The sequence below is a fragment of the Dama dama genome, chromosome 10 (genome assembly GCF_033118175.1).
Source record: "Dama dama isolate Ldn47 chromosome 10, ASM3311817v1, whole genome shotgun sequence".
NCBI lineage: Eukaryota > Metazoa > Chordata > Mammalia > Artiodactyla > Cervidae > Dama > Dama dama.
In genome coordinates, this window is record NC_083690.1 from 22,153,464 (window position 1) to 22,180,860 (window position 27,397).

General features: G+C 43.0%; 2 protein-coding genes and 1 long non-coding RNA gene across 3 annotated transcripts in view; 1 reads left to right on the forward strand and 2 right to left on the reverse strand.

The window, feature by feature from the left end:
• COG7 (component of oligomeric golgi complex 7) overlaps nucleotides 1–8,784 on the reverse strand; it is an 86,237-nt gene extending 77,453 nt beyond the window's left edge. Inside the window, exons 1-3 of the mRNA XM_061153005.1 lie at nucleotides 8,435–8,784; nucleotides 2,723–2,871; nucleotides 2,317–2,433 (exon numbers count right to left, since the gene is read on the reverse strand). Coding sequence (XP_061008988.1) covers nucleotides 2,317–2,433; nucleotides 2,723–2,871; nucleotides 8,435–8,603 — 435 coding nt within the window. The 5' untranslated portion in view covers nucleotides 8,604–8,784. The remainder of the gene's footprint in view (nucleotides 1–2,316; nucleotides 2,434–2,722; nucleotides 2,872–8,434) is intronic.
• LOC133063532 (uncharacterized) lies at nucleotides 8,685–14,792 on the forward strand. Its single transcript, XR_009694430.1, has 3 exons — nucleotides 8,685–8,824; nucleotides 9,149–9,285; nucleotides 12,742–14,792. It is a non-coding gene; the product is annotated as an uncharacterized LOC133063532 (long non-coding RNA).
• Nucleotides 14,793–20,777: 5,985 nt separating this feature from the next.
• Nucleotides 20,778–27,397, reverse strand: part of GGA2 (golgi associated, gamma adaptin ear containing, ARF binding protein 2) — a 29,094-nt gene continuing 22,474 nt past the window's right edge. The window contains exons 14-17 of the mRNA XM_061153007.1: nucleotides 26,690–26,847; nucleotides 23,919–24,088; nucleotides 22,396–22,506; nucleotides 20,778–21,898 (exon numbers count right to left, since the gene is read on the reverse strand). Of these exons, the coding sequence (XP_061008990.1) occupies nucleotides 21,788–21,898; nucleotides 22,396–22,506; nucleotides 23,919–24,088; nucleotides 26,690–26,847 (550 nt within the window). The 3' untranslated portion in view covers nucleotides 20,778–21,787. The remainder of the gene's footprint in view (nucleotides 21,899–22,395; nucleotides 22,507–23,918; nucleotides 24,089–26,689; nucleotides 26,848–27,397) is intronic.

The window sequence follows — 27,397 nt, forward strand, 5'->3', positions numbered from 1 at the left end:
AAATCAGAGGGGCACAGAAATATTAATGCATTAAAATTGATTAATGTGATTTTAGTGTTGTAATAACAAAGACCTGGAAGGAGCCTAAATTTTCCACAATAAATAAAATACAGATTATGACACTCATAATGGCATGTGAGATATTGTACAGTCATTAAAAATCATATTTAGGGGCTTCCCTGATGGCTCAGTGGTAAAGAATCCACCCTGGTCTGGGACGATCCCACATGCCAAGGAGCAGCTAAGCCCAGGCACCACAACTGCTGAGCCAGTGCTCTAGAGCCCAAGAGACACAGCTACTGAAGCCTGAACATTCTAGAGCCCGTGCTCTGCAACGAGAGGAGCCACCACAATGAGAAGCTCATGCACCACAACTAGAGAGGAGCCCCTGCTCGTCGCAACTAGAGAAAAGTCCAAGCAGCAACAAAGACCCAGCACAGCCAAAAGTAAGCAAATAAATTTAAATGTTTTTAAAAATCATGTTTTGAAAAGTATTAATTACACAGCAAAGTATCTACAACTTATCATTAGGTGAAATAAACAACAAAAAGGCCACACAGACACTAGAATATACAGAAACATGTATATATTGGGTTGGCCAGAAAGTTCACATAGGTTATTCCATAATATCCCAAATGAACTTTCTGGCCAACCCAACATATACCTACAATATGTGCATCCATAAAAGATAGTACAAAAGTATAAATTTTTACAAACACTTAGAAAAATACCTAACAGACATTTAAAAAAAGAAAAAAATACTATTTAGGGCATAGGAATAGGATCATTCTGTTTTCTTCCTTGCATTTTTCTCAATTTTCCAAATCTTGTAAGACACACATAAGTTATGTTTATAAATAGAAAACTATAAAAAAAGAATGAAGAGAGTAAGGAAACGTATTTCATTGCAGTGTTCAACAGGTGCCCATGATGCCTCAGACACTGTCTTTTTTTTTTTTTTTTTTTTCCTCAGACACTGTCTTAAAGATGGTTGAGACAAAAAGACAGGGAAGGTCACAGTGCAGGCCCTGAATGCGCAATGAATGACTTGGGGGGAAAAGATTATGAGACACTTTAAGAGGCTGGCTCATGGGCTTCGCTGGTGGTTCTGTTAAGACTGCACACTCCCAATGCAGGGGGTGTGGGTCTGACCCCTGGTCAGGGAACTAAGACCCCACATCACGTGTGGGGTAGCCACTAGATAAATAAATAAAAAGAGGTTGGCTCGAGGGTCACAGGAGCACAGGCGAGGGGGCCATGAGTTCCACTCACTGGAGAGGCCAGGAGCCAGCAAGGAGAGCTGTAAAAGGAGGTGACATTTAACTGCCTCGAGGGACAAGCGGAGGCTGCTGTCCTGTAAAGAAAAGGAGAGGGGGGACAGCTCAAGCAGGGAACAGGGAACAGGCATGAAAAGGGATGGGGAGTTCACAGTCTGGAGCAGGCAGAGGCTGAAATCACCTGGAGGGAGTGGCCGGAGGAACAGCTGTAAACACAGGCTGCCCAGAGCCCTGTGGGGAAGGACAGGTTGTGGCTTGTAGGGGGGCGTAGAATTTATCAGATGGAAAACGGGAAGTTGGCAGAGGTTAAGATGGGGGTGGGTTGGGGGTGTGAGGGACAGGGAAATGCCACATGCCAATCTGTGCTTTAGAAGATGCCCTGGACATGTCGGGGGGATAGCCTGGGATCAGGGAGGGCCTTGGTGGCAAGGCGGCAAGTGGATGGTTGCTGAAATGGTCTAGGGGCAAAATGACTACAAAGCCAGATCAGGCGGCGGCAGAGGGACAGAAAGAACAGATGACAGAAGAGAAAGAGGGGAGGGGCAGGGAGAAGGGGGCAGTGAAGGGCCGCTGAGGTTTCCAGGTAGGTATACCTGCACGGAAAAGGACGCATTAACCCAAGAGAGGGGGCACTGGGGCACACGGAGAGTGGCTTTGGGCAGAAATAGGAACTTCCATTTTTCAAGAGCCTGGGAGAGCTAGATGCTTTGGGTCTTGTGGGTAGTGAGTTCTGAGTATCAAGAGGGTCGGGAAGAGAAAAAACAAGATATAACTTTTAGCTTTGTTGTTGTTGTTCAGTTGCTAAGTCATGTCTGACTCTGCAACCCCATGGACTGAAGCCCGCCAGGCTCCTCTGTCCATGGGATTCTCCAGGCAAGAATACTGGAGTGGGTGGCCATTCCCTTCTCCAGGGGAATCTTCCCAACCCAGGGATCGAACCCAAGTCTCCTGCTTGGCAGGTGGATTCTTTACCATCTGTGCCACCAGGGAAGCCTAACAACAACAAAACAATACAGCATCCCCTAACCAAGAAACCTACCTGAGTCTTAAACGTCTCCTCGATATCAGCACTCAACGTGCTCCATTTGTCGGCTTCTTGAAGAGATTCTGCGGCAAGCTGCATTCTGGACTTGACCTGGTCGATTTCTACCAACACCTAGAAGAGAAATGAGGGTCTCAGACACTGAGGAAGGGGCAGTTCCATTTTCTCTGCCTTCCGCAAGTAACTCGAAACGTAAGTGTCATGATATGGTCCTGCCTTAAGGGATTCTGTACTCAGCACAACACGGATCACGTGATTAAACATTCAGTGATGCTTAAAAGATGAATAAGCTAAAAGTACTAAACGAAAGAGTAGTTTGAATGTTTGGCGGAATTCTGCGGGGTGGCCTCCCTCTGGGAAGGTAAACATCTTCCAAAGAGTCAACACTTGGGAACCAAAATACCTGCATCGACTGAGATGTGTCCTGTTCGAACTTTTTAATGTCCTCCTTGACAAGAATCATTTGTTCTTTCAGAAAAGACGCCTCCTGCTTAAGGGCTTCGACATCACGGAGCACTTTGGGCATGTTCTGGAGGGCCTGGTGACTCGTTTCTGCAGCGAGAACCCAAGAACCAAAGGTGAACACCGGACTGCTCACCGGTGAACAATATGAATAAATTAGACAACAGGAAGCAAATCTTCCCTAAGGCTCTACGAGCCACGCAGTTTTCTGAGCAGGGCAGGGAGGTGGGGGGTGGGGGGAGTGGGGTAGCTGGCCTCTGCTGGGACCCTGTGTTCCCCAGGATGATGGTGAAGGCCCTGATAAACCATGAACCTGACCCACCACCACTGAATTAAATAAAGTGCAACTTCTTTTTTTTTTTTGGTTGCGCCACACTGCTTGCAGGATCTTCGTTCCCAACGAACCCAGGCCCCTCCAGTAGTGAAAGCAAAAAGTCCTAACCACTGGACAGGCAAGGAATTCGCATGCAACTCCCTTTTCCAGGAAGGAGAAGGGAGGAATCTGACACTGGTGAATGCCAGCTCTGCACCCCAAGCTTTCCATACATCACTTAACATACACAGCAGTCATTAGCAGCTGCCTGTTACAGAAAAGAAAACTAATGCTCAGAGAGGTTAAGTAACTTGCCCAAGATTTCACAGCGCTGAAGCCAAGGTGTGTCTGGACCCAATGTCTGCTTCCGTGGTCTTTTCAAAATGCAGTCCACAGACCACTGGTATCAGCTGGAATGCAGTTACAATGCAGGTCCCCGGGTCACCTGCCAGAGATTCTTATTTAGGAATCCTGGTAGGACATCAAGGAACCTGTATTTTTTTTTTAACAGACATTCCAAGTGTAGAGTAAAATCTGAAAATCCTTGCAGATCAGGATGTTTTATCTGGAAAAGGCATAATCCTTTGATCCTTTAAAGAGCAATTCACCGGGGAATCAACCAAAGAAGTCCAGAGCCTTCTGCTCCTGGTACCGGTACACTGAATGGAAGTTTAACATCGAAAACATACTTCAAGAACCTGTTCACCCCGCTCTGCCATAAAACAACATTCTGTCTCCAGCACCGACCTTAAGTAAAGTTTTATGACTAACAAAACAAAGGCAGAACCCACAAAGATTTCTTCGAAGCACAGAGGCTTCCTGATTTTTAACAGGCTGTTATGGCCCTGGCCCAGGCCCTTACCTGCTAAACCTCAGAGTCACTCTTCAGGTCTGGTCAGTTCCCTGTGAACTCCCCCCTCCACCCCCAAAGCACCCTCAAATTTAGTTCTTTCTAGAATCTATTTTAAAATTGTCACTTCCTGTGGATGCCTCTGGAAGGGTAAGGGCCAAATCTCCATCGGAGCGGGGACTGGGGGACCACCTAAGGTGATGGTAATCTTCTACATCTTGATGGGGGGTGAGTTACATTAGCCGTATACGCCTGTCAAAACCCATCAAACTGACCTGACAAGGTCCCTCCACTTCACCTTACATAAATTTTATCTAGTGAAAAAAAAGAGCTATAAACAAGAATTGAACTCTGTAATGTTTAGGGTTCTAAATGAAATGTTTAAAGGGCGAAGTGTACTGATATCTGCAATTTATTTTTTTTTTTTTTGCAATTTATTTTTAAATACATCAATAAATAAGATGGATGGATGGATAGAGGGATGGACAGATTTGCAATAAAGCAAGACTAGCCACTGCTCACTGCAGAATCTAGGCAATGGGTGCTTGGAAGTTCACGACAAATTCCCTGAGCATTGCGGCATGTTTGGCACCTCTATCCATGCTTGATCAGAACACAAGAATCTGCCATCATTCTTGATTTTCTCCCCGCTTATTCCTCATTCCAATCCATCAGTAAGTTCTCCCCTTTCTCTTGAAAATACCTTAAAGCTGCCCGTCTCTCCCCATCTCTACTGCCAGAAACCCAAGTGAAGCCACGGTCACCTCGCTTCTGGACTGGAGCAATGGTCTCCTGAATGGTGACTTAAATCATCTCATTGTCCTGCTTAAAAATCCTCCGGTACCTTCCCACCACACAATGTGCCAGTAAAATCCCCGCATGACATGGCCCCTGCCAACATCTCCAACCTAAGAATGGATCTTGTTTAACACTGCATCTCTGGACCCTGAAGAATAGAGTTTGTGCCCCATAAATATTTGCTGATTGAATGAATAATGAATCAATCCTCCCTATTAGGGATCCTCAACAGCTCCAGTTTCAACCTCTGCAATAACTTCTTCTCACCACAGACTTGGGACCTTGTCTCACTGACCCTAAAAATAAAGCTTTAAACCTTCTATGGCTTCTCATTACCTACAGAAGTGGTCCCCAACATTTTTGGCACCAGGGACCAAAATTTCCACGGACCTGGGAAGGTGGAAAGGGGCGGGGCAGAGGATGGTTTCGGGATGATTCAAGAGCATTGAACTTATTGAGTTCCTTGAGCAGGAAGTGGAGCTTCTGTAAAAGTGAGCAACGGGAGGCAGCTGTAAATTACAGATGAAACTTCCCTCCCTTGCCCACCGCTCACCTCCTGTGGCCTGGTTCCTAATAGTTCCCAGGGGTTGGGGACCTCTGGCCTATAGGATGAAAACCAAACCTTTAGGATGGCCAGAAAGGCCTTTGACAGTTTGATCCTATTCTACTTTTCTACTTTATTTCCAACAGAAATTCCTCCCCATGGAAGTGTAATCCTCCAATAATAATAAGGACTAATATTTATTGATGCTATTGATGAAGTTCTGTTTGAACTTCTCACCTTTCTCTGCACTGGGTAGGTCTCTTTATACCCACCTGCCTCTACAAGTGTTCCCTCTCCCATTAATACCAGAGAGGTAGTAAAGTATAATGGATGAGAGCCTGGGATCTGAAACCAGTCACTTGGGTTCAAATCCAGTCTCCCCCTTCATTAGCAACACGATGCTGGGCAAGTTCCTACCTTCAGCTGCAGTTTCTACAACTATAAAGCGGGAATAATAACTGTGCCTACCTCTAAGGATTACTGCCATGTTTAAATAAGATAATCATGCTGGGGGAGGGGGTAAAACTATTAACATTCTCTCCAGGACTTTTCTTCGTTGCATAGGGCTGTCCCAAGAACTGCAGGACATTAAGTCTGGGGGCCTCTAGGATATGCTCCTCTCCTCCCTAACAAGCTGAAGCTTTCTAAAAACAGCTTTATTGATGAATAACTTACATGGCATACAATTCACTCACTTCAAATATACAATTCAATGGTTTTTGGCAAACTTAACAAGGTGTGTTACTGACATCAGCCAAAAAATTGCTTCCTGCCCCTTTGCACTTAATCTCTGCTTCCACCCCAAGCCCTGGGAAACCTCTAATCTGCTTTCTGTCTCTAAAAATGTACCTTTTCTGGACATTTCAGACATGAAATCATGCACTATGTAGCCTTCTGCATCTTGCTCCTTTCACTAAGGATAAAGCTTGTTCCCTTACATTGCTGAGTTGTATTCCATATTTTGTTTATCTACTCACCAGGTGATGGACATTTATGCTGTGTCTGTGATAGCTTAAGGCTATCCAAGGGAATTTCCTGGTGGTTCAGTTACTAAGACGGTGCTCCCAATGCAGAGGGCCCACGTTCAATCCCTAGTCGGGTAACTAGATCCTGCATGCTGCAACTAAGAGTTTGAACGCCACAACTAAAGATCCCACAGGCCATAATGAAGACTGAAGACCTCTCATGACACAGCTAAACACCCTGTGCAGCCAAATAAAGTTTAAATAATTTGTTTTAAAAAGACCATGGATTACTAAGTATTAAGTAACTCTTTTTACAAAAGTCCATATAAAGCACTTAAAATAGTGCCTGACGTATACCAAGGACTCAGATATTTGCCATCATATTATTATTATTAAAATCCTCCCCGAACTTCCCTGTAGCTGACAGTAAAGAATGTGCTTGCAATGCAGACTTGGCTTTGATCCCTGGGTTGGGAAGATCCCCTGGAGAAGGGAATGGCAATCCACTCCAGTATTCTTGCCTGGAGAATCCCATGGAGGGAGGAGCTTTGTGGGCTATACAGTCCATGGACTCGCAAAATCAGACACAACTGAGCGACTACGCACAATGTCTTCCCCATCTTTGCCCTGTGAAGCCTTCCTTCAAGGCCTAACACAGAGAAAGCCCTTTATGAACCTCCCAGACAAGAGACAGTTGCTGCCTTCATCTAGCTCTCAGCTTCCAGTTCTGTCCTCAGTAAATCCACCCTTCATTGTAATTAAATTGTTCACGTGTCTTCCCCACAAGGCAGCAAGCTCCAGAAAGATAAACTTTTCACCCCCGGTGCTCATTTCTTGACAGGTGTATAGCAGATACATGAAATTATTATTAACTCTGGTGTGTATTATTTTTTTATAATTCACTATTCTGGTTAGTTAATTCGATACTTTAAAGTCTCCCATTAGGGCTTCCCTGGTGGTCCAATGGTCAAGAATCCGCCTGCCAATGCAGAGAACGCTGGTTCAATCCCTGGTCCAGGAAAATCCCCCATGCTGCAGAGCAACTAAGTCCGTGTGTCACAACTACTGAGCCTGTGAACCCTAGAGCCCGTGAACCCTATATTCTGTGCTCAAAAGCAAGAGAAGCACCACAGTGAGACCACGAACAGTAACTAGAGAGCAGCCCCCCACTCTCTACAACCAGAGAAAGTCCGAGTGCAGCAACAAAGCCCCATCACAGCCAAAAATGGAAAAAAAAAAGTCTCCAATGAGGACAGCCCATCTTCCTCACTGACCTAGAGATCACTATAAGAGGGGTGTGGGGGAAGGATGGAGTGGGAGTCTGAAGTTAGCAGAGCAGACTATTATATATAGAAAGGATAAACAAGTTCCTACTTGTTGTACAACACAGGAAATGATCTATATTCAATATGCTGTGACAAACCATAATGGAAAAGAATGTGATAAAGAATGTATATATATATAAGTATATACAGTCAGTCAGTTGGTTCACTCGCTCAGCCGTGTCCAACTCTTTGCAACCCCATGGAAGCAGCACGCCAGGCCTCCCTGCCCATCACCAACTCCTGGAGTTTACTCTAACTCATGTCCATTGAGTCGATGATGCCATCCAACCATCTCATCCTCTGTCGCCCCCTTCTCCTCCCGCCTTCACTCTTTCCCAGCATCAGGGTCTTTTCCAATGAGTCAGCTCTTCGCCAAAGTATTGGAGTTTCAGCTTACTGAATACATATATATAACATATATAACTGAATCACTACTGTACAGTAGAAATTAACACAACATTGTAAATCAACTACAGGTAACAAGATAATTTTTTTAAAAAAATCCATTAAAACAAGGTTTTCCCGATTTGTGTCTTTCCTATACACCTTCTATATGCTTTTTGCCAAATGTAAGGATCAGTTGACTAGTTATTTCATATTCTTAAAATTCACTCCAGGAAGTTTTAAAAGGTAACTTGACAGCACTGCCGGAAGTGGGAAGCAAGATCCCAAATCTGCAAGTGTTGCAGGGAGACGAGCGGCGGGCTGAGACCTGGATGTCCCCACGAGGACTGCGCAGAAACCAGACCCCGGCTCGCTCGCTCGCTCGCTCTCCAAGCGAGGCGCTGACATTTACTGCCCGCTCCGTGCACCCCCGCGGGGCCCGGGCCCGTCTGGGAGCTCTGCTCGGCCGCTCACCCTCCACGGCGTGGTTCACCTCTTGGATGAACAGCTGCAGCTTCATCACCAGGGTGGCTGCGTGGCTGTCCGCCTTCCCGGCCGCCGCCTCCTTGGGGCCAGCCCTGAAGGCCGCGTTGATCCACTCCTTCACGTCGAAGTCTTCCGCCAGGAACTTGGAGAAGTCCATGGCTGCACCGTCGCAGCTCGGCGTCCAAGTCTGAAGACCTGGCTTCGGGCGACCACTCGGCTGCAGAAGCGGGCGGCCCTGCGAGAGCACCCGCGGCAGCCTGGGAAGCAGCGGGCCGGGATCGACGGCGTCGGAAACTGACCCCTCCACAGCCCGTGGGTCAGAGCGCTGATGTGTACGGCGGGGATTGACCCTCGCCGCGCGCCGTACTTCTTCCGGAAGTAGGTGGCCGTTACTATAGTGATTGCAGGCGTTCCGGGAAACGCGGTGGGCTGCGAGCGTCCAACAGGCGGAGCGTCCCTCTCCTTCTGCTAATTTAAATGCCGGCTGGGCACTTAAATGCGTGCTTACTCTAAAGCCCTTACTTTTATTAGCGCGCTTAGTTCTCACATTCCTTTGAGTGCTATTGTTCTCCCCCAACTTAAAGTGGAAGAACTGAAGCAGTTAAGCAAGTTGTTCAGTATCTCGTAGCTAGAATGTAGCGCAATGGGATTTGAGCTCAGGCAAGCCTGCTACTGAAACCTGAACTCTTTACCATCCTTCAGGGCCTTCCCGAAACGAGCGGACGAATCTACATGACCTGGTCTCTGCCTACCACGCTTCCAGCGCCTGTCTCACTGTTCCAGCCATGCTGGCTTTCTGTCAGAGGCCTGAGACACAAAGCTGTGCAATTCGCCATTCGGTACGGTTTGCTCTAGCTTAAAGCAATGTGATGCCTCGGAAAAGAGGTATCTGGGAAGGCCTGCTTGTTATAGGACCCAAAATTTATAAAGGAAACAAAAGCATCCTTTGGTTACAGCTGTGCATAATTTTGCCATTTATCTATTCTCAACCAGGCATACTCAGATTCAGTGCTACAGTAGTTCTTCGAAGACTACATAGCTAAGACCCTAAATCTGCAAGTTATTAATAGGAAAGGTGATACACTCGCCTGGTAGAAGCAAGCTGATCTAGTCCCGTGGCATGCTCAGAAGTCTTGGTTGCCTTTACCATATGCCCCTCTCCTCCCCGAGGAGCTGAAGTTAAAAAAAAAAAAAGCTGTATTGATTAATAACTTACAAGGCGTACAGTCCACTCACTTCAAATATACAATTCAATGATTTTTAGCAAATTTAACAAGGTGTGCTATCTTCACAAGAACATTTCCATCAGCCAAAAAATTTCTCCCTGCTTGTTTGCACTTAATCTCTGCTCCCACCTCAAGCCCTAGGAAGCCACTGATGTGCTTTCTGTCTTTATAATTTTACCTTTTTTGGACATTTCAGACACATGAAATCATGCACTGTGTAGTCTTCTGCATCTGATTTTTTTCACCAAGCATAAAGTTTGTTCCCTTATGTTGCTGAGTTGTATTTCATTGTGTGGATATGACATATTTTGTTTATCCATGCACCAGTAGATGGACATTTATGCTGTTTCTAGTTTAAGGCTATTAGAGGGGTTTCCCTGGTAGTCCAGTGGCTAAGATTTGTGCTACCAATGCAGGGGGTCCGGGTTTAATCCCTGGTCAGGGTACTAGATCCCATATGTGACAACTAAGACCTGGCGCAGCTAATTAAATAAAGCTATTAGAAATAATGCTGCTTGAACGTTCACTGCATGTCATTGTGTAGACATGTTTTCATTTCTTTTGAATAGATTCCTAGATGTGGAACTGCTAAGTGGTAAGATATATGTTTAATTTTTAAAGAAACTGCAAACTTAGCCACCATACCACTTTACATTACAGTCAGTAAGGTATGAGGGTTCCAGTTCCATTTGGTATGTAGTGATAAGTCATTGTTGCCTTAATTTGCATTTCCCTAACAGCTAATGATATTGAACACCTTTTCATGTGCTTATTAGCGGTTCTTTCATCTTCTTTGATGAAATATCTTTCCAAAATTTTGCCCATTTTCAATTGGCATTGCTTATCTTCATATTGCGTGCATCCTCAGTCGCTTCAGTCGTGTCCGACTCTGTGTGACCCAATGGACTGTAGCCTGCCAGGCTCCTCTGTCCGCGGGCTTTTCCCGGCAAGAATACTGGAGGGATTGCCATGTCCTCCTCCAGGGGATCTTCCCAACCAGGGGATTGAAACCTGTCTCCTGAGTCTCCTGCATTGTAGGCGAAGTCTTTACCTCTGAGCCACTGCCGAAGGTCTGTCTTCATATTATTGAACTGCAAAGCTATTTGTGTATTCTGTATGTAATTCCTATAGTAGAGGTGTGGTTTGCATTATTTTTTCTCAATCTATAGCTTTTTATTTTCTTAACGATGTCTTTTGAGGTACATAAGTTTTTAATTTTGATAAATTCTATTATCACTTTTTCTTTTATGAATTATACTTTTGGTATTACATGTAAGAAATCTTCACTTAACCAGAAATCATAAACTTCTACATTTTTTTCTAGAAGTTTTAAAATTTTAGCTGTTATATTTAGATCTATGATCCAGTTTGAATTCATTTTTTGTGTATGATATGAGGTAAAGATCTTTTTTCCTTTTTTTTTTTTTTTTTGCATGCAGATATACAACTCTCCCAGGACCATTTGTTGAATAGAATTTTCTTTCTCCTCTGAATTGCCTTTAGATTTTTGTCAAAAATCAAATGACATAAATGTAAGGGTTTCTGGACTTTCTGTTCCATCATCTATACTTCTATTCTTGTACCAATACCAAACTGTCTTGATTCTGTAGTTTACAGTAAGTTTTGAAATCTGGTAATGTAAGTCCTCTCATTTTATTATTTTAAAACATTGTCTTGATTCTGTAGTTTACACTAAGTTTTGAAATCTGGTAATGTAAGTGTTGCAGAGGGCTGTCCTATGCATTGTAAAATGTTTAACTGCATCCCTGGCTTTTATTTATTAGATGCCAATAGCATCCCCTCCCCCAAACTGTGACAACTAAAAATGTCTCCACATTGCAGCTGTCCCCTAGTGGGAACACTAGTAGTCCAACACTGTACACTGTAAATGTCTTCCACTTCTTTTGCTATCCAAAGTATTCATTTTAATACTTGTGAATGAAATTTTAATTTGATTTTCATATTGTTTCTTGTGTTAGAAACACACTTGATTTTTGTATGATTCTCTTCTACCTCTTGAATATCTAAATTTAGTTCTAGTTTGTGTGTGTGTCTGTGGTGTGTGTGATTTGTCTACATATAGAATCATGAAAAAATGAAAAATCTTCCTTTTTCCTCTCCAAGTTGGATGTCTTTCTTTTTTTCCATCTACTAAATGTGCTGGTTAGAATCTTCAGTGCAGTGTTGAATAGAAGTGGCAACAGACATCCTTAAGGATCTGTCTTTAGCATCCAGTCTTTAACCATGAAGTACGATGCTAGTTGTAGATTTTTCAGTTGCCTTTTTTTTAAGTTGAGGAAGTTTCGTTCAATTCCTATTTTTTCATCAGTTTGTTAAAATGTTGTATTTTATAAATTGTGTGGTTTTCTCCTTTATTTTATTCATATGATGTATAAGTATACAGCAGTAGCTTTTTTGGATGGTAAACCAATCTTGCATTCCTAGGATAAATTCTTGGTCATGGGGTATAACAATTTTATATGTTACCAGATTTGCTTTGCTAATATTTTTTTGAGGATTTTCATGTCTATGTTCATGGGCAAAATTGGCCTGTAATATCATTTTGTGATCTTCGTCTCATTTTGCTTTAAGGATATCACTGGTCTCATAGAATGATTTGGGATGTGATCCTTCCTTCTCCATTTTCTGAGTTTGTAAAGATTGTAACGTCTCTTCTTTAAATAGCTGACAGAATTCAAAGTGAAGCCATCTGGGCCTGGACATTTCTTTGTGGGAAGATTTTAAATTATTAATTCAATGTCTTTACTTGTTATAGATCTATTAAAAACTTCTTGTTATAGATTTATTAAGATTTTCTGTTTCTTCTTAAATCATCTGATATGTTGAGAACTCTACAAATTTGTCCATTTCATCTAAACTGTGAAATTTGTTGGCAAAAAATTATTCATAATATTCCCTTATAATCCTTTTTAATTTCTGTAGAATTGGTAGTAATTACCCCTTTTTATTTCTTGACTTCAGCAATATTTGTATTTTTTTCCCTTGGTGGTGGTCTGTCTAGCTAAAATTTGTTAATTATATTAAAGTTTGTTAATTTTATTTCTCCAGAAATCAAGGAGAAACTAAAGACCCTCTTGATGAGGGTGAAAGAGGAAAGTGAAAAAGCTGGCTTAAAACATTAAAAAAACGAAGATCATGGCATCCGGTCCCATTATTTCATGGCAAACAGATGGAGAAAAAGTGGAAACAGTGTCAGATTTTATTTTCTTGGGCTCCAAAGTCAATGCAGATAGTGACTACAGTCATGAAATTAAAAGACGATTGCTCTTTGGAAGAATAGCTATGAAAAACCTAGACAGTGTATTGAAAAGTGGAGACATCACTTTGCCAAAAAGGGTCCATCTAGTCAAAGCTATGGTTTTTCCAATAGTCATGTAGTGGATGTGAGAGTTGGACCATGATGAAGGCTGAGTGCTGAAGAACTGATGCTTTTGAATGTGATGCTGGAAAAGACTGTTGAGAGTCCCTTGGACTGCAAGATCAAACTAGTCAATCCTAAAGGAAATCAACCCTGAATATTCATTGGAAGGACTGATGCTGAAGCTCCAGTACTTTGGCCCATTGATGGGAAGAGCTGACTCACTGGAAAAGACTCTGATGCTGGGAAAAATTGAGGGTAGAAGGACAACAGAGGATGAGATGGTTAGATAGCATCATGGACTTGATGGACATGTGTTTGAGCAAATTCCAGGAGATAGTGAAGGACAGGGAAGCCTGGCATGCTGCAGTTCATGGGGTCACAGAGAGTCAGACATGACTTAGTGAACAACATGAACAATAACAACCTTGCTTCATTACAGTTCTCCCTCCCCTCTCTGTTGAGCTACTGTTATCATAGATAGTATGTTTGTTATAAATGTAAGACATTTTTTATTATTGTTTTGTGCAATTGTCTTTTAATTAAAAGTACCTTCACCAGTTATTTTTTACTTCTTCATGTAGACTTATTGTGCAGTTCATTTCAGCCTGAAGAACTTTAAGAAAGCTTTTGATTTTTCACAAGACAGATCTACTTGCATCAAATTATCTGCCTTTAGTTGGGGATATCTTTATTATACCTTCATTTTTGAAAGACAGGAATGCTGGATATAGAATTCTTTCCTATTCAGACTATTGAATATGTCATCCCACTGCCTTCTGTATTGTTTCCAGTGAGAAGTCAGCTGTTAATCTATTATGAGCTTATTGTACATCGTGAGTCATTTTTCTCTAAAGGCTTTCACAATTTTATCTTTGGCTTTTAAGTTTGGCTACAGTGTGTCTAAGTCTGGGTTTCTTTGAGTTTATCCTACTTGAAGCTTGTCGAGTTTTATGGATGTGTAGGTTAATGTTTTTCAGCAAATTTGGGAAGGCTTTGGATATTATTTCTGCAACTAACTTTTCTGCCCCTTTTTCTCACTTGTCCTTTGGGGACTCCCATTATGTGTATGTTGGTGTGTATTTGGTCACCATACACCTAATAGTGTCTCTCAGATCTCTGCAGCTTGCTTTGCTTTCTTGTTTTTTTCTGTTATTCAGATTGGGTAACTTCTAGTGACCTATCTTCAGGCTCACTGACTTTTTCTTCTGCCATCCCAAATCTGCTGTTGAGAGGCTCTAGTGAATTCATTTCAACTTATGTACTTTTCAATTCCAGAATTTCCATTTACTTTTTTACTGTCTTGCTATTGAGAATCACTATTTTTTGTTGTTATCTCTCTGCATGACTGCTCAGTCATGCTCAGTCTGACTCTTTGTGACCCTGGACTGTAGCCCCTCAGGCCCCTTTGTCCATGGGGTTTTCCTGGCAAGAATACTGGAGTGGGTTGCCATTTCCTTCTCCAGGGGATCTTCCTGACCCAGGGATCAAACCCGCATCTCTTGTGTCTCTTGCATTGGCAGGCAGATTCTTTCCCACTGAGTCACCTGGGAAGCCCTCATTTGTTGTCATATGTTCCTATAATTCCTTAGACATGGTTTACTTTGGTTCCTTGACCGTATTTATAATAGCTATATTGAATGCTATTTATTAAATCCATTGTCTGAAGACCCAGTTTCTATTTACTGCTTTTTCCCTTAGTATGGATTGTTCCTGTTTCTCTGCATGTCTGTTTTTTTTTTATTGACAACTAGGCATTTTAGATAACATATTGTGGCAACTCTAGAGTCTGGACTCCCCAAAGATTGCTCCTGTTTTTGATTGTTTAATAGCTTGCCTGGGATAAATTCATGGAATTTTTCCCTTATAGTGTTAGCTTCTAATGTCTCTTTTTATTTTAAAACGTGACTTCCTGTGTCTACATAGCTCAAAGACAGTTAATGATCAAACTGAAGTTGTGTCAAAATTTTTGAGCCAGGAGGGCTTCTGTCCTGGCAGTGGATCTGTGTGTGGATAAGGGAGCACATTCCAAGTATCAGGTCACTTTCAAGGCGGTCCCAGCCTTTCCTTTCCACTGTGCCCCTCTGTGTTCCCTCAGCATGTGAATGCACGCTCGGTGTCAGCTGGATTGTGTGGCTAGCTCAGGCTCTCCCTGGTCCCTGATATGTGCGCACAGCTTCACCCAGGGACATGCTTTTTCTAATGATTACAACATCAAACTAATACAACTGGTGGCCCTCCCCGCTTGCCTACCCCAGCGATCGTCACTTCTCCTAACATCTTGTCAAAGAAGATGCCAGTCCTATATTGTTGGGGCGAGGGAGAGGCTGGGAGCGGCCCCAGGGAAGAATGACAGGCACTGCGAATGTTCTTCAAATTTCAGTGACTTTTTAAGCATGAACACTTCTCAGGTTGCCATCTATCTTTAATTTCTGTAGCACTGAAACGGTTATTTTTGTCAAGTTTGTCTTTATAGCTGCTTTTTGGAGAGCAGATTTTCAAATTTCCTTACTAGACCATAGCCAAAAGATCTGCCTCTGAGCCCACACATTTTGGGACATGCCAAAACTGAGTCACCCTTCCCTAAATGGACCTGATGCATGTCTAGGCCACCCAGAAAGGCTTCACGTGGGACAGTTTTACTTCTGAGCACACCTGTCCATGAGGAACTCTCTCACAGACATGCAGGTATGAATGGCTGTCAGAAGTGGAAGGAGAGGATAAAATCTGGGACAGTCATACCAGCCCTAGGTATGCCTCTGGGTTCTTAAATTTGGTTAATACATTTCCTTGCTACCCCATGTAGAGGTATTCCAGCATATCATAACATGGTACAAACCAGAACAGCCCCTGCTGGGGGTATAATGTTGTTGAATCTGTCCCACGAGAAGAGCACAGACACTCAACAGAAGGAAACGGCTGAAAAAGAACACGTTATGAGGAAAATGCCCAGTGATCAGAATCAAGGCGCAGCTCCGTGTCTGGATCACAGGCATAAACCAGGTTTGCTCAAAGAGACAAGTGACTTCCTCCTCAGAGCTCAGATGTGTGCAAACCTTTCCTTTTCTACTAGACAGAGTCACGGGTCAGGGAAGAGTCCAGATTGGCTACAACATAGGACCTATGTATCCGTGTGAAGGACAGAGCCCTAGATTCCATATATGTTTACAGACGATTACAGACAATACTTGCTTTCCCTCACACTTCCATTTTAATCCTCACAGTCTTAGGAGTTAAGTCAGGTACTATTTCTATCTTCCAAAAAGGGAAACTGAGATTCCATTGAGGCCAAGATTGGATGAGGCTCTATTGTGGAGAACCTTCCATAAACAAACGATGTTGCAGTGATAAAGCCATCAACCACTGCAGCTGCCCCTATGGTGCACCCTGAGGGGAATTCTGAATTGAAAAAATAAAACGGTACTGGCCGTCGATACTTAAGATGTGTATCAGGAATTATTTCAGAATCCAGACTCCAGCACCTTTCCCATACATAGAAAAGCACTAAAATCGTAGACTTGAGATGTCTGCTTTTGTGATTAGAAGTAATCTCTTGATGTACATGGAGGTGAGAGGTGCCTTTGTTTTTGCAGCAGAAACTCCTACATATCCTGGCTCTTAGCTTAGCAACATCCCCCCAGCATGTGGGTTGCAGCTCACCAGCTCAGTTGCTGCAAGGCATGTGGGCTCCTCCTAGACCAGGGATCAATCTGGTGTCCCCTGCATTGCAAGGAGGATTCTTAACCACTGGACCACCAGGGAAGCCCTCTGACTTGCTTTTAAATAAGAAAACAAGCCTCTGTGTTTAAGTCACTGCAGTTATTTCCTTATTAAACATGATGTTAGTAGTTTGATTCTATTAGGAATAAACAATGAATGAGAGAAAATGCCTTTTCTTCACCTATTCAGATGATCATAGTCCATTTGCGTTATTAATGTGGCTAACTGCATTCCCCAAGGCTCTACAGTGTATTCTTTCACTATACCACTAGATTTAAAGTTAATATTTTGGTTATGCATTCAAAAAACAAGAATAAACTAATAACAGTTATCTATTTCAGATTTTGGAGACAGGATTATAAATTTTTCATTTTCTCTCGTTTTTGATATTTTTATTGAAACATGCACAATTTATGAGGCACAGTTCAAGGAATTTTTTTTAAGTGTACATGTCCATCCTTAACTCCCCAACTGTCCCTTCCCCCATACCCCCTACCCTGCAATCATAACCTTGTTCTAAGTCTGTGAGTCTTAGGGTTGTAAATTTTAGAATTACATAGCCTTGTTTACAAAATTTAACTGAATATTTTATAGGAAGTGTGTTCATTAGTTTTTTAGTATATTGTTATGGTTTTCTGCTTTTGACGAGATTTAGGTGTGTGGTTTCCAATATTTTTACCTTTCTATCCTTGACATTTAATGCATCTCAGTTATTAATTTGAACCCGGCCAAAATTTTAAATATTTGCTAACATTTATTTCAGGAAGTAAATTTCAGTTATGGGGACTTCACCGGCAGTCCAGTGGTTGAGACTCCAAGCTATCATTGCTGGGGGCACAGGTTCAATCCCTGGTTAGGGAGCTAAGATCCTGTGTTAGGGAACTAAGACCCCATGTGCCTTGGTGCAACAACAACAAAAAAAGTTATGAGTAAGTCAAGTCTATTCATGTACTGGAAACCAGATGGACAAACATAAATGAAACGAGTCTTAGCTTAGTACTATGCAGGATTGGAGTCACTTCATATAACAACTCACTTCTCAAAACAATTCTGTTACGCTCTTTACAGGGAAGGAAGCGGAAGAGGACAAATTACTTGTCCCAGGTCACATGGCTAGAGGCACTACGTGAAGCTGACGAATAGAATTACAACGAAAGGTTGATTTAATGACTTCAAACTGTTTTTAAACCTATGTTATCTGGAGCCTGTAACACTGTAGTAGGTTTTCAACTTCTAAAATAATAGTATTACCCCTCGGTTTAGTTCAGTCACTCAGTTGTGTCTGACTCTTTGCGACTCCATGGACTGCAGCATGCCACCACGCAGCATGTTTGTTATGTATTTTCAATGTATGTATGTATTTTCAACATGTATATACTTTGTAGTTTATGTATATATTTTCAACAGTATGAAAAAAGTATTACCTCTAGCCATGGAATAATGTATTCAAGAATAAAAGTCAAAGAAGCAGAATGTTTACACATTTTTAGATGCAAGCATTCTCAGAGGGAACATGCTATACCTGGAAATGCATTGGGCAAGGGGCAGAAAGGCCTGGAGATTTTCATGCCAGCTGAAATTAAACGTGTGGCGAGCTCTCTGGACTTTGGGCTCATCCTACTTCATCTACCTGACTCCGCTTCTTCCCAGTGAGAGGTCAGGTGTTACCTCTTAAAAAATACAAAACCAACCCTGGCCAGCACTCTAGTGTATGTGTTCTTAGTGTAAAAACCAAACAAACTAGTTGACAGAATTTTATATTTTTGGGTTGAGTAAGCACCTTCTGTATTAGATATATTTAAAGAATTTGTCATTTTTAAACATTTGAGTAAACACTATTTGTATGAGAATACCACCTTTGCTTTCAACCTTTCATGTTTGATCTCTCAATCTACACTATCTCATTTTTAATGAGTAGTATTCATGTGTTTGGTCTTAAGTTTTTTATCCTTCTTTCAACCTTTACTATCTCCACTGCCCATCTACCCTCCGAGAGTGGCTTGCAGATGGAGCAGCATTTTAGCCCAAACTTAAATTCATTGGAGATAAAAGGAGTTAACTGCAGGTGGTAGTCAGATTATGAGAAAACATGGCATTATGAAGGGGCTTTCTTACGGCTCTGGCAAAGTGTGCTCTATTCTTGACAGATGATGTCAGCAGGATAGGGAGTACACAGTCACAGAAGGGCACTGAACGTCCCAATAAGCAACTTGAATTCAGCTGCATACACTTTTAGTGCATTAACAGCCCATTTGGAATTTTTCAGCAGGGATCAGGTACCCAGATCAGAAATCTGATGGTGGCCAACTATAATGGCTCAGAGGAGAACTGAGAGGCAGGCTACTGCACTGTCCAAAAAAAAAGCTAAACCAAGGCAGTGACAAAGCAGCGGGGAGGCCAGAATGTGGTACTATTTAAAATAGACTAGATGGGGGGACCTCCCTGATGGTCCAGTGGTTAAGACTTTACCCTCCAATGCACTGGGCATAGGTTTGATCCCTGGTCAGGGAACTAAGATCCTGTGTACTGTATGGTGTGGCCAAACAAATTTTTTAAAAAAGAAATAGACTAGATGAGAAAACAGTACTGAGGGGATGGAGATGAAGCAGGAATCAAGGATCCGTGAAGGCTCAGAAAGGTGCTTTCAAATAAATGAACAGAACGAGAGGGAGGCCGCTGGGTTCCGTTTTAAGCACTTGGAGGCAATAGTGGGAACCTCCAGATAAAGACATCCAGCAGGCGGCTTGAAATACGACCTGACGTCAGCAAGAAGTCTACCACCCACCTAGAGCTGAACTGCCCAGAACGCTTAGAAGAGCCCTCAGGACTAAATCCTCCGGAAACACATTAAAGACGAAAAGGAGCCGTTGGAGGTAGGCCGAGAGACAGGCATGAGCAGGATCCTGGGGGGAGGCGTTGAGGAGAGGGGAAAATGCGGGGTCATCAGTGCCAAACCACCACCAGACACACGATGGAGCTCCCATCAGAACAGAAGACCCCCAAGGGCCGGGATCGTGTATCACTGCTTTGTCTGCAGCGCCTACAACATGCCTGGCTCACAGCAGCTAGTCAACTACCAGTTGAGTGAATAAAGGATAAGGACTGCATCTTAAGTGGTCACTGAACTTCAGAATTAGAAGGCACTGCTGGCCACTTTCAGGACACCCACCCCTCACCCCCTACTCCCTTGCCCTGTCCAACTCTACCCAAGCAGAGAACCACGGGCAAGCTGTCTCCTAGACAACAGATGTTCACACACAGTGACTCTACCTTTTACCCATGGGATAAAGGTCCTCATGTGTTAGTCTCATTTACCCATTCTGGATGGAAGTTCTTCATAGACAGGCATCGTCTTTACAACAGGCACTCTAGAAGACTTTATGAGATAACTTGAGCCTATGAAGGCTCTAAAGAATATCTGAATCTTATGGGTTATGCCAAATGAAGAAATCACCCCATCACTTACCTGTTTTGAGTTTTTACATCAAGCATACCTTGATTTTTTTTTAAGGCTCCTGTCTGCAACATAGTCTTGGCAGATTTCCAGTTATATGTAGGAAGTAAAAGATCAGACTACAAAGTACCCGATTTTGTGATCAAGAGCCACCCATAAGTCATGCGGTTTCTGAGGTGGAATCCTGCCCAGACAGATGAGCTGCTCAGATCTTACATCCTACACCGGGCCATCTCAGCCAGGCTTAGCTCTCTTCACTCATCAGGCCAAGCAGGACTTGGAAAATACGCACAAATGCTCAGCACCTAATAAGGGCTAAGGAGTAACTGATTACAAGCCTGAATTTTTCCTTCACACCACGACTCTAACAAAAATCCATCTCTTTCAGCTTCATTCAGATCTTCAGGGCTTCTCTTCCCTGAAAGAGTTCTTAAGGTTGCACATTCCTCAGGAAGTCTTCCTCACTTCAACAGACGAGTGACCCCTTCAAGCCTATCATCTCCAAATGCAACGGGCATTGCATCTCCTACTTACTCAAAACTCCACAAAGTATATTTGTTACACAGGTATTTATTCAGTAATGACTTCCTAGATTTAGTCAGCACTTGAATCATTGCTAAACTCTTTTCGTATCTCATTTGCATCACAGTTCTTCACCGTGGGTTGTGAAGTCAACAGGCCAGGGTGAACCTGTCAGTCATGACTTACAACGACTGGCATGGTGCCACCATCAGAGTTCTGGGGAAATGGTTGCAGAGAAAAAGGGCGAGGATGGAGATGAGGGTCCTGAGGAAGGGTCCAGACAGGCTGCCCAGCCCATGGAACCTGAGGCCTGAATAAGGCCTGGGATCTGCTTTCCCTTCTGCCCTGAAGGGTCCATCTATGGGCGATTCTAAGGCACAGTGGTAAAGGACATGACTGGCCCACCAAGTGCAGTCCTCTGGTCCAGTGGCAACCCCTTGCCTAGGACACAGTGCAACAAGCATTCCATTTAGAAGATCTTCCTGGACACATGCAAGCAGCATTTGCTAACTGAAATGGAGACGAGGTCCTTCTTGGAAGAGAGCATCCCAGAAGACACTCTGCCCCAAGAACCAACCAGGTCCCTTATGGGTCCCTGAGAACAGCAGCCTGGGAGCAACCAAGACTTTCAGAGGCTGACAAGGCACAGAGTGGATGAATGAAAAGGTAATAATACATGGAAAACAAGTGACAACTTTGGCTTATAAAACCTCCAACCTGAGGCAGGGACATCAGTGTCCACCAACATGCAAAACCAGACATGACCATAGCAGATGGTTATCAGAAATGTTTTAGCATTTCCCACACTGCCTTCATCCCTCCCCCTCAGCCCCCTGGCAACACACACATACACACACACACACACACACACACACACACACACACACACATCTGCAGAATAAGTCAGAGGCTGGCATCCAGAGCCTGATGTCAGGACAGAACTCTTGGCACTCTGCACTAAATCACCATGATCAGTCCTATCTAGACAGCAAAAGGAACATTGGCCTAAGCTTGAATGGCAGGATCTGTCCTAGGAGGTGTCAGGCTGCACCCAGGACTGCCAGGTCAGGAAAGTCTTTCACTTCTCCTACTTCGCTGAAAGGCTGTCCACCTTGGTTGAATGTCAGCTTATACCGTAACCGGATGGGCTCCTGGGCAAAGATAAAAGACCTTAAATTAGTGGGGAGTGACAGAGAGATGGGCCCAGAGTCAAAGCCTTTACCCACCCAGTAGTCAGCAAGTAACAGTTGTGTATGTTAACTCCACCCAAGTGAGGTATGCCCAGGCATACCCTGGCCTCGACCCTCTGGGACTACAAACACGGGGACAGCCAGGAAGACACCCTGGGTGTCTTCCCACACTTCGGCAGCCCTGAGGTGGAGACCAGCTAAGACGACAGGCTGGCCTCACCTTTCCAGAGGATTCCTTGGAGCTAGGGAATGTGTGGACCACTTCCTTGGTCCACAGCTATGACAATCTGGTCACAGATCTTCCAATCAGCCCCAAAGGAAAACAAACTCCAGCAAGGGACATTCCACCAGCATCCCAACCAAACTAACACCTCAATATAGTTCCCTCCACCTGCCAGGTTGCCTGCCTGGAGTTCAGGGGCCCCCATTTCCCTGCTAGCACAGATACCAGAACGTACTTTGTGTGGATTGTCCAGCAGCAGCATCTGAGAGATCACAGCTGGAGGTGTCAAAGGACTGAAAGCAGGAAGCTTAGAGCTGGACGCCGGCTGCAGTTTCACTCTCATTGACTATCGGGGGGAGAAACCCAACATATAACTCATTCCTAACAAACTACAGCTTTAATGAGGGAGATCTGGTGAACAGGAGAGCTTGGCCTCCACCCCAATGGCTGAAAGAATCTAGAAGACCCTTCTGCCCCACCCATACAGAAAGTGTATCTGTAGTTGTGTGGTCAAAGGTCAGCTTCTTGAAAGGCAGCATGAAGAAAGACAGCACATCCTGCACTGAATTCTAACTCTGCCTCTCACTAGCTCTGTGATTCTGGACAAAATACTTAACCTTTCTGAACCCTGGACTGATAATCTGTAAGATAGAGGTAATGAGAGTCCACGCCCTACAAAATTACCATGAACATTACAAAGTGCATAGTTTGGGGCATCCCTGGGGGCTGAATGGTAAAGAACCCACCCGTCATTGCGGTGCCAATGCAGGGAACAACTAAGCCCACGTGCACAACTACCGAGCTGGTGCTAGAGCCCCTGCTCCGCAACAAGAGAAGCCGCAGTAATGAGAAGCCCAAACACTGCAGCTGGAGAGTAGACCCTGCCATCCTGGATGGAAGGGCAGTTTAGAGGAGAATATACACATGCGTATGCATGGTTGAGTCCCTTCACTGTTCACAACATTGTTAAGCTGCTATACCCCAATACAAAATAAAAAGTTTAAAAAAGAGAGAGAATAGTCCCCACTTGTCACAACTGGAGAAGGCCCATGTGGCGCAACAAAGACCCAGCGCAGCCATAAATAAATTAAAAAATAATAATAAAATAAAAATAAATAAACCTTAAAAAAAATGCAGTTTTATTTTTGTCTGCCTTGAATCGTTCCTTTCAGAACAGGCCCCTTGCTCATTTCTTGTGATTCTAGTCTGGCTGTTAACCTGTGGGGACTGACTTCCCTTGAGAAAGGGATGTAATATCCTACTTGGCCAGAATATCCTACCTCATATCCCTGAACATGAGCTCCTGGCCCAAGGTATACCAGTTAACACCAACAAGGCCAGTCCCAGCCCTTTCTTGGGTAATCTATATGTATGCCTCATGTCAGAGGGCAGTTTATTTTGAGATAAAAAACAGTCAAGGCCCATGTAACTCTTGGAGCTGCTGGAGGCCATTTTCCAGCTTTGCGGAGACAGTCTGTGAGAGAACAGGCTCCAGAAGGGAAAAACAGTCAGGAGATGGAAAGTGACAGACTTTTAAGAACTGTTTATGAACCTACCCGAATCTAGCCATCTGTGAAGGTACACATTCAGGAATCCCCAGTTAACTAAGCCAACAACATTCCCGTTTGATCTTAATCTACTCTAAGTGAAGATTCTGGCCTTTCCATGTCGTAGATAACGCTCCCACAAAGGACCTGATGCTCAGAAACGCCAGCCTTTGTTGAAGAAGCCCAGGGGGCGGGCCAGCCGCTGGCTCACCTTTGGCACAGCCACCTGAAACATGATGTCCCAGACAGGCTGGGTGGCCGTGCTCATCATGGTCAGCAGGAGCACCTGCAGCTCCGGGTGGCCGGGGGCTCCGGTCTGAGAGAAGTGGAGCAGAATTCGGAATCCATTCCGGTCATACACGATGAGAGGAGGCAGGCTGCCTGGCAGAGAAGGACCCAACCAAGAGGATTAGTGCTGCTACCGACTCCCCCGGAAGAGCGGCCACGCTTGACACAGACGTGCGCCTGTCACCAAGTCCTCCTCCTCGCCACTCAGAACAGCTCCTGGGCTCAACCCTCCGCACCACCATAACCCAAGTCCTCACTAGCGCCAGTGGACTCCTGTGACGGTCCAAACTGATCTCTCCCCACCATCCAACCATCCATTCATTACCAGTTAAAAAAAAATTTTTTTAATAACTTTTTTTGAGCAAGAAATGATTCTGATTAAAATAACACATGGGGACTTCCCTGGTGGTCCAGTGGCTAAGAGCCCGTGCTCCCAGTGGGGGAGGTGGGGGTTCGATCCCTAGTCAGAGATCTAGATCTCATATGATGCAACTCAAACAAAATAAAAAAGATCCCGCATGCCACATGCCGCAACTAAGATCCAGAAGAGCCAAGTAAATAAATATTAAAAAATAATGTGTGAACACCACAAAAAATACAGGATATCATAAAGGATGAAACAGAACACACTTTTACTGCTCCCCAGAAATAAGCACCGCAAACATCTGGGCCTATATCCTTCTGGTCTTTTTTGTATGACAATATACACATACACATCTCTTATATTTAATCTGACAAAGCAGTAAAGACAGCAGAACTTTTCAAATTAATCAGGTCTTGGAAATATGAAATGGATTGTCCTAATTTAGCTAAGAAATAATTTCAAAGTTAATTTTGGGGGGAAAAAGATACATGAGACTAACTATAAGAAGGGAGGGGGAGTAGTGCTATCTGCATGAACAAATACTCAAATATGGACAAAACTGCAATTCAAAACAGCAAGTAAAACAGACCCAAACCTGAGAATTTAACATGTCAAGAAAGTATTTTCGAAAATCATTGGCTAATTCAGTAAGTGGTAGACAAATAGCTAACCATGTGGTAAAAAATTTAATGAAGATCCTTATCTCATGCCAAATATCACTTATCAAAATGCACATTATAAAAATATACTTTAACAATGAAACTGCCAAAGATTTAAAAGACTGAAAATATTCATGAGGTATGGTGGTAAGGTTATGGGCAAAAGGCAACCTTTCTAGAAGGCAACTTGGTAGTGAAGGTCAAAATTTTAAATGTCTACACCCAGCATTTCCTCTTTTAAGTATATTTCCTAATGAAATAATCAGGAAAGTTTTAAAAATGGGTCTCCATTTATTGCAATGAGATGTTCACTGTAATGCTGTTTATAACAGTAAACAACTGGAAACAAATTATCCTTCAGAAAGAAATTGAATAAATGAGTTACAACATACATCTGTCAGTGGCACAAGTATGAATTTATTTTTTTAAAAAATCAAGGTTTTGATGAATAAGGGCATAAAACAATTCTGTGACTTATAATAGTAAATAAAGCAGGATATAAAACAGTATATATACTATGGTACCAATTTTTAAAATATATGTACATAGATAAGACAATAAAATACATCAAGATATTAACAAAACTTCCATCTCTGGGTGGTAATGATACAGATGATTTTAATTTTCTGTTCTCTTCCATTTTTTCTAAAACTATACCGAACATTTTTTTGTTTTTTTAATAATTTTAGATTTATAAAAAGTTAGGGTATATGGGGAAAGAATCTAAGAAAGAATGGAGCCATATATATCTGATCCATTTTGCTGTATAGCAGATACTAACACAACACTGTAAATCAACTATACTCCACTATACTCCAATGAAAACTACTTTTTAAAAAATTTACAAAAAAGTAAAAGAATTTCCATATACCTTTCACCGAGCTTTTTCAAATATTAACATTATATATGACCACCGTACAATGATCAAAACTAGGAAATGAACACTGAACATTTATTATGTTTAAAATAAAAATTAAGACTACAAAGGGCCCCCACTGCTTGCTGACTTGACTTCTGCCTGGCTCCAAGGTCTTCTGTAATCTGAGCTCACCATACTGAGCCACAAGGGGGCTCTGCACCCAAGGAAGAGGCCCAGGCCCTAGACCTGAAGATCTGAGCTGTTTCCTGCTCACCTATCAGGGTGCTGACCACAGGGAGTCACCTTACTTAGCTGGGCCTTCAGCCTCCTTCCCTTTGTAGGAAGGGAGGTTAATATCTATGTCTCCTGCTTTAATGAGCATCCTTAGAGGAAGATGCTCACCAGTCAAATTCTTCCTTTCCTTCTAATTCCAGTTCTCCCTACTTATCTCAGGTCACACTGAACATTCCCTTCCTGAATTCCAAATGAAGATCACATCCCTATGTGGACTCAAGAGCCCTAATTAAATTCAGCCTGCCAATATGCTTCAGAGTCAATCCCATGACAGAAAACCAAGAAAAATATCAGCAAAGAGACCATGAAGCCACCTGCCTTATCCTTTGCCCGGAGGCAAGATTTTGAAGATTAAGGGCATGAAACAATGCTATGGCCTATAACAGTAAATAAAGCAGGATATAAAACAGTATAAGCCCCCATGCACCTTCCCCAGTTTAAGAGCCACTCCTATCAATCCAGAGTGGATAAAGCTGGGTGTCTAACAGAGAGAAAAAAAAGAGTGAAACTGTACTTACTGGGCTTAACAGACTCCAAAGGGACAAACACTTGAGCCAGAGGAGTGTTCTGGGAAGACGGGGAAGGAGCCAACGGGCCGGCCTCCCAAGACCAACCTGGAGAGGACTTGGTACCTGGTGGTACTTCCTTGGGGATACTTTTCTGTGGAATATAATTCCTGCAAAGAAATAATAAGACTGGAAAAACTGTAGAGAATTCTGGGAATCTGATTAGGCTTTCTAAAGAACAAGGGAAAAAATAAATATAAATGCGTGTGCCTATGTCTGTATGTACATATTTTCAGGGTATGTGAGTTTAGAAAAGTAATCTAACCCATGCCTCAGTTTTCTTATCTGCAAAATGGAGACATTTTAATGTTTACCTCATAGGGCTATAATAAGAATTAAATGAGAAAGTGTATGAAGTGTATCTGAGCGCACACAATAAGAACCCAATAAACTAGTTAGTCCCTGACAACAAGTAGCTGGGTGAGATGACGTTTCCCATACATGAACACCCGAGTGACCTAAGCTAGGCAGATGAGAGCACAAATTACACTGGCCACATCATTCACACTTCATGATTTTGTCCCTTTGGAACACAAATCAAAAACACTTTTGGAAAACCTAAGTCTAGAAAGAAATAACCCAACAAAATTAAAATGTCAAGCAGTTATAAAGAGTGAACTAGGAAGAAAGCCGCTAGATACAGACAAGAATGACCTCCCG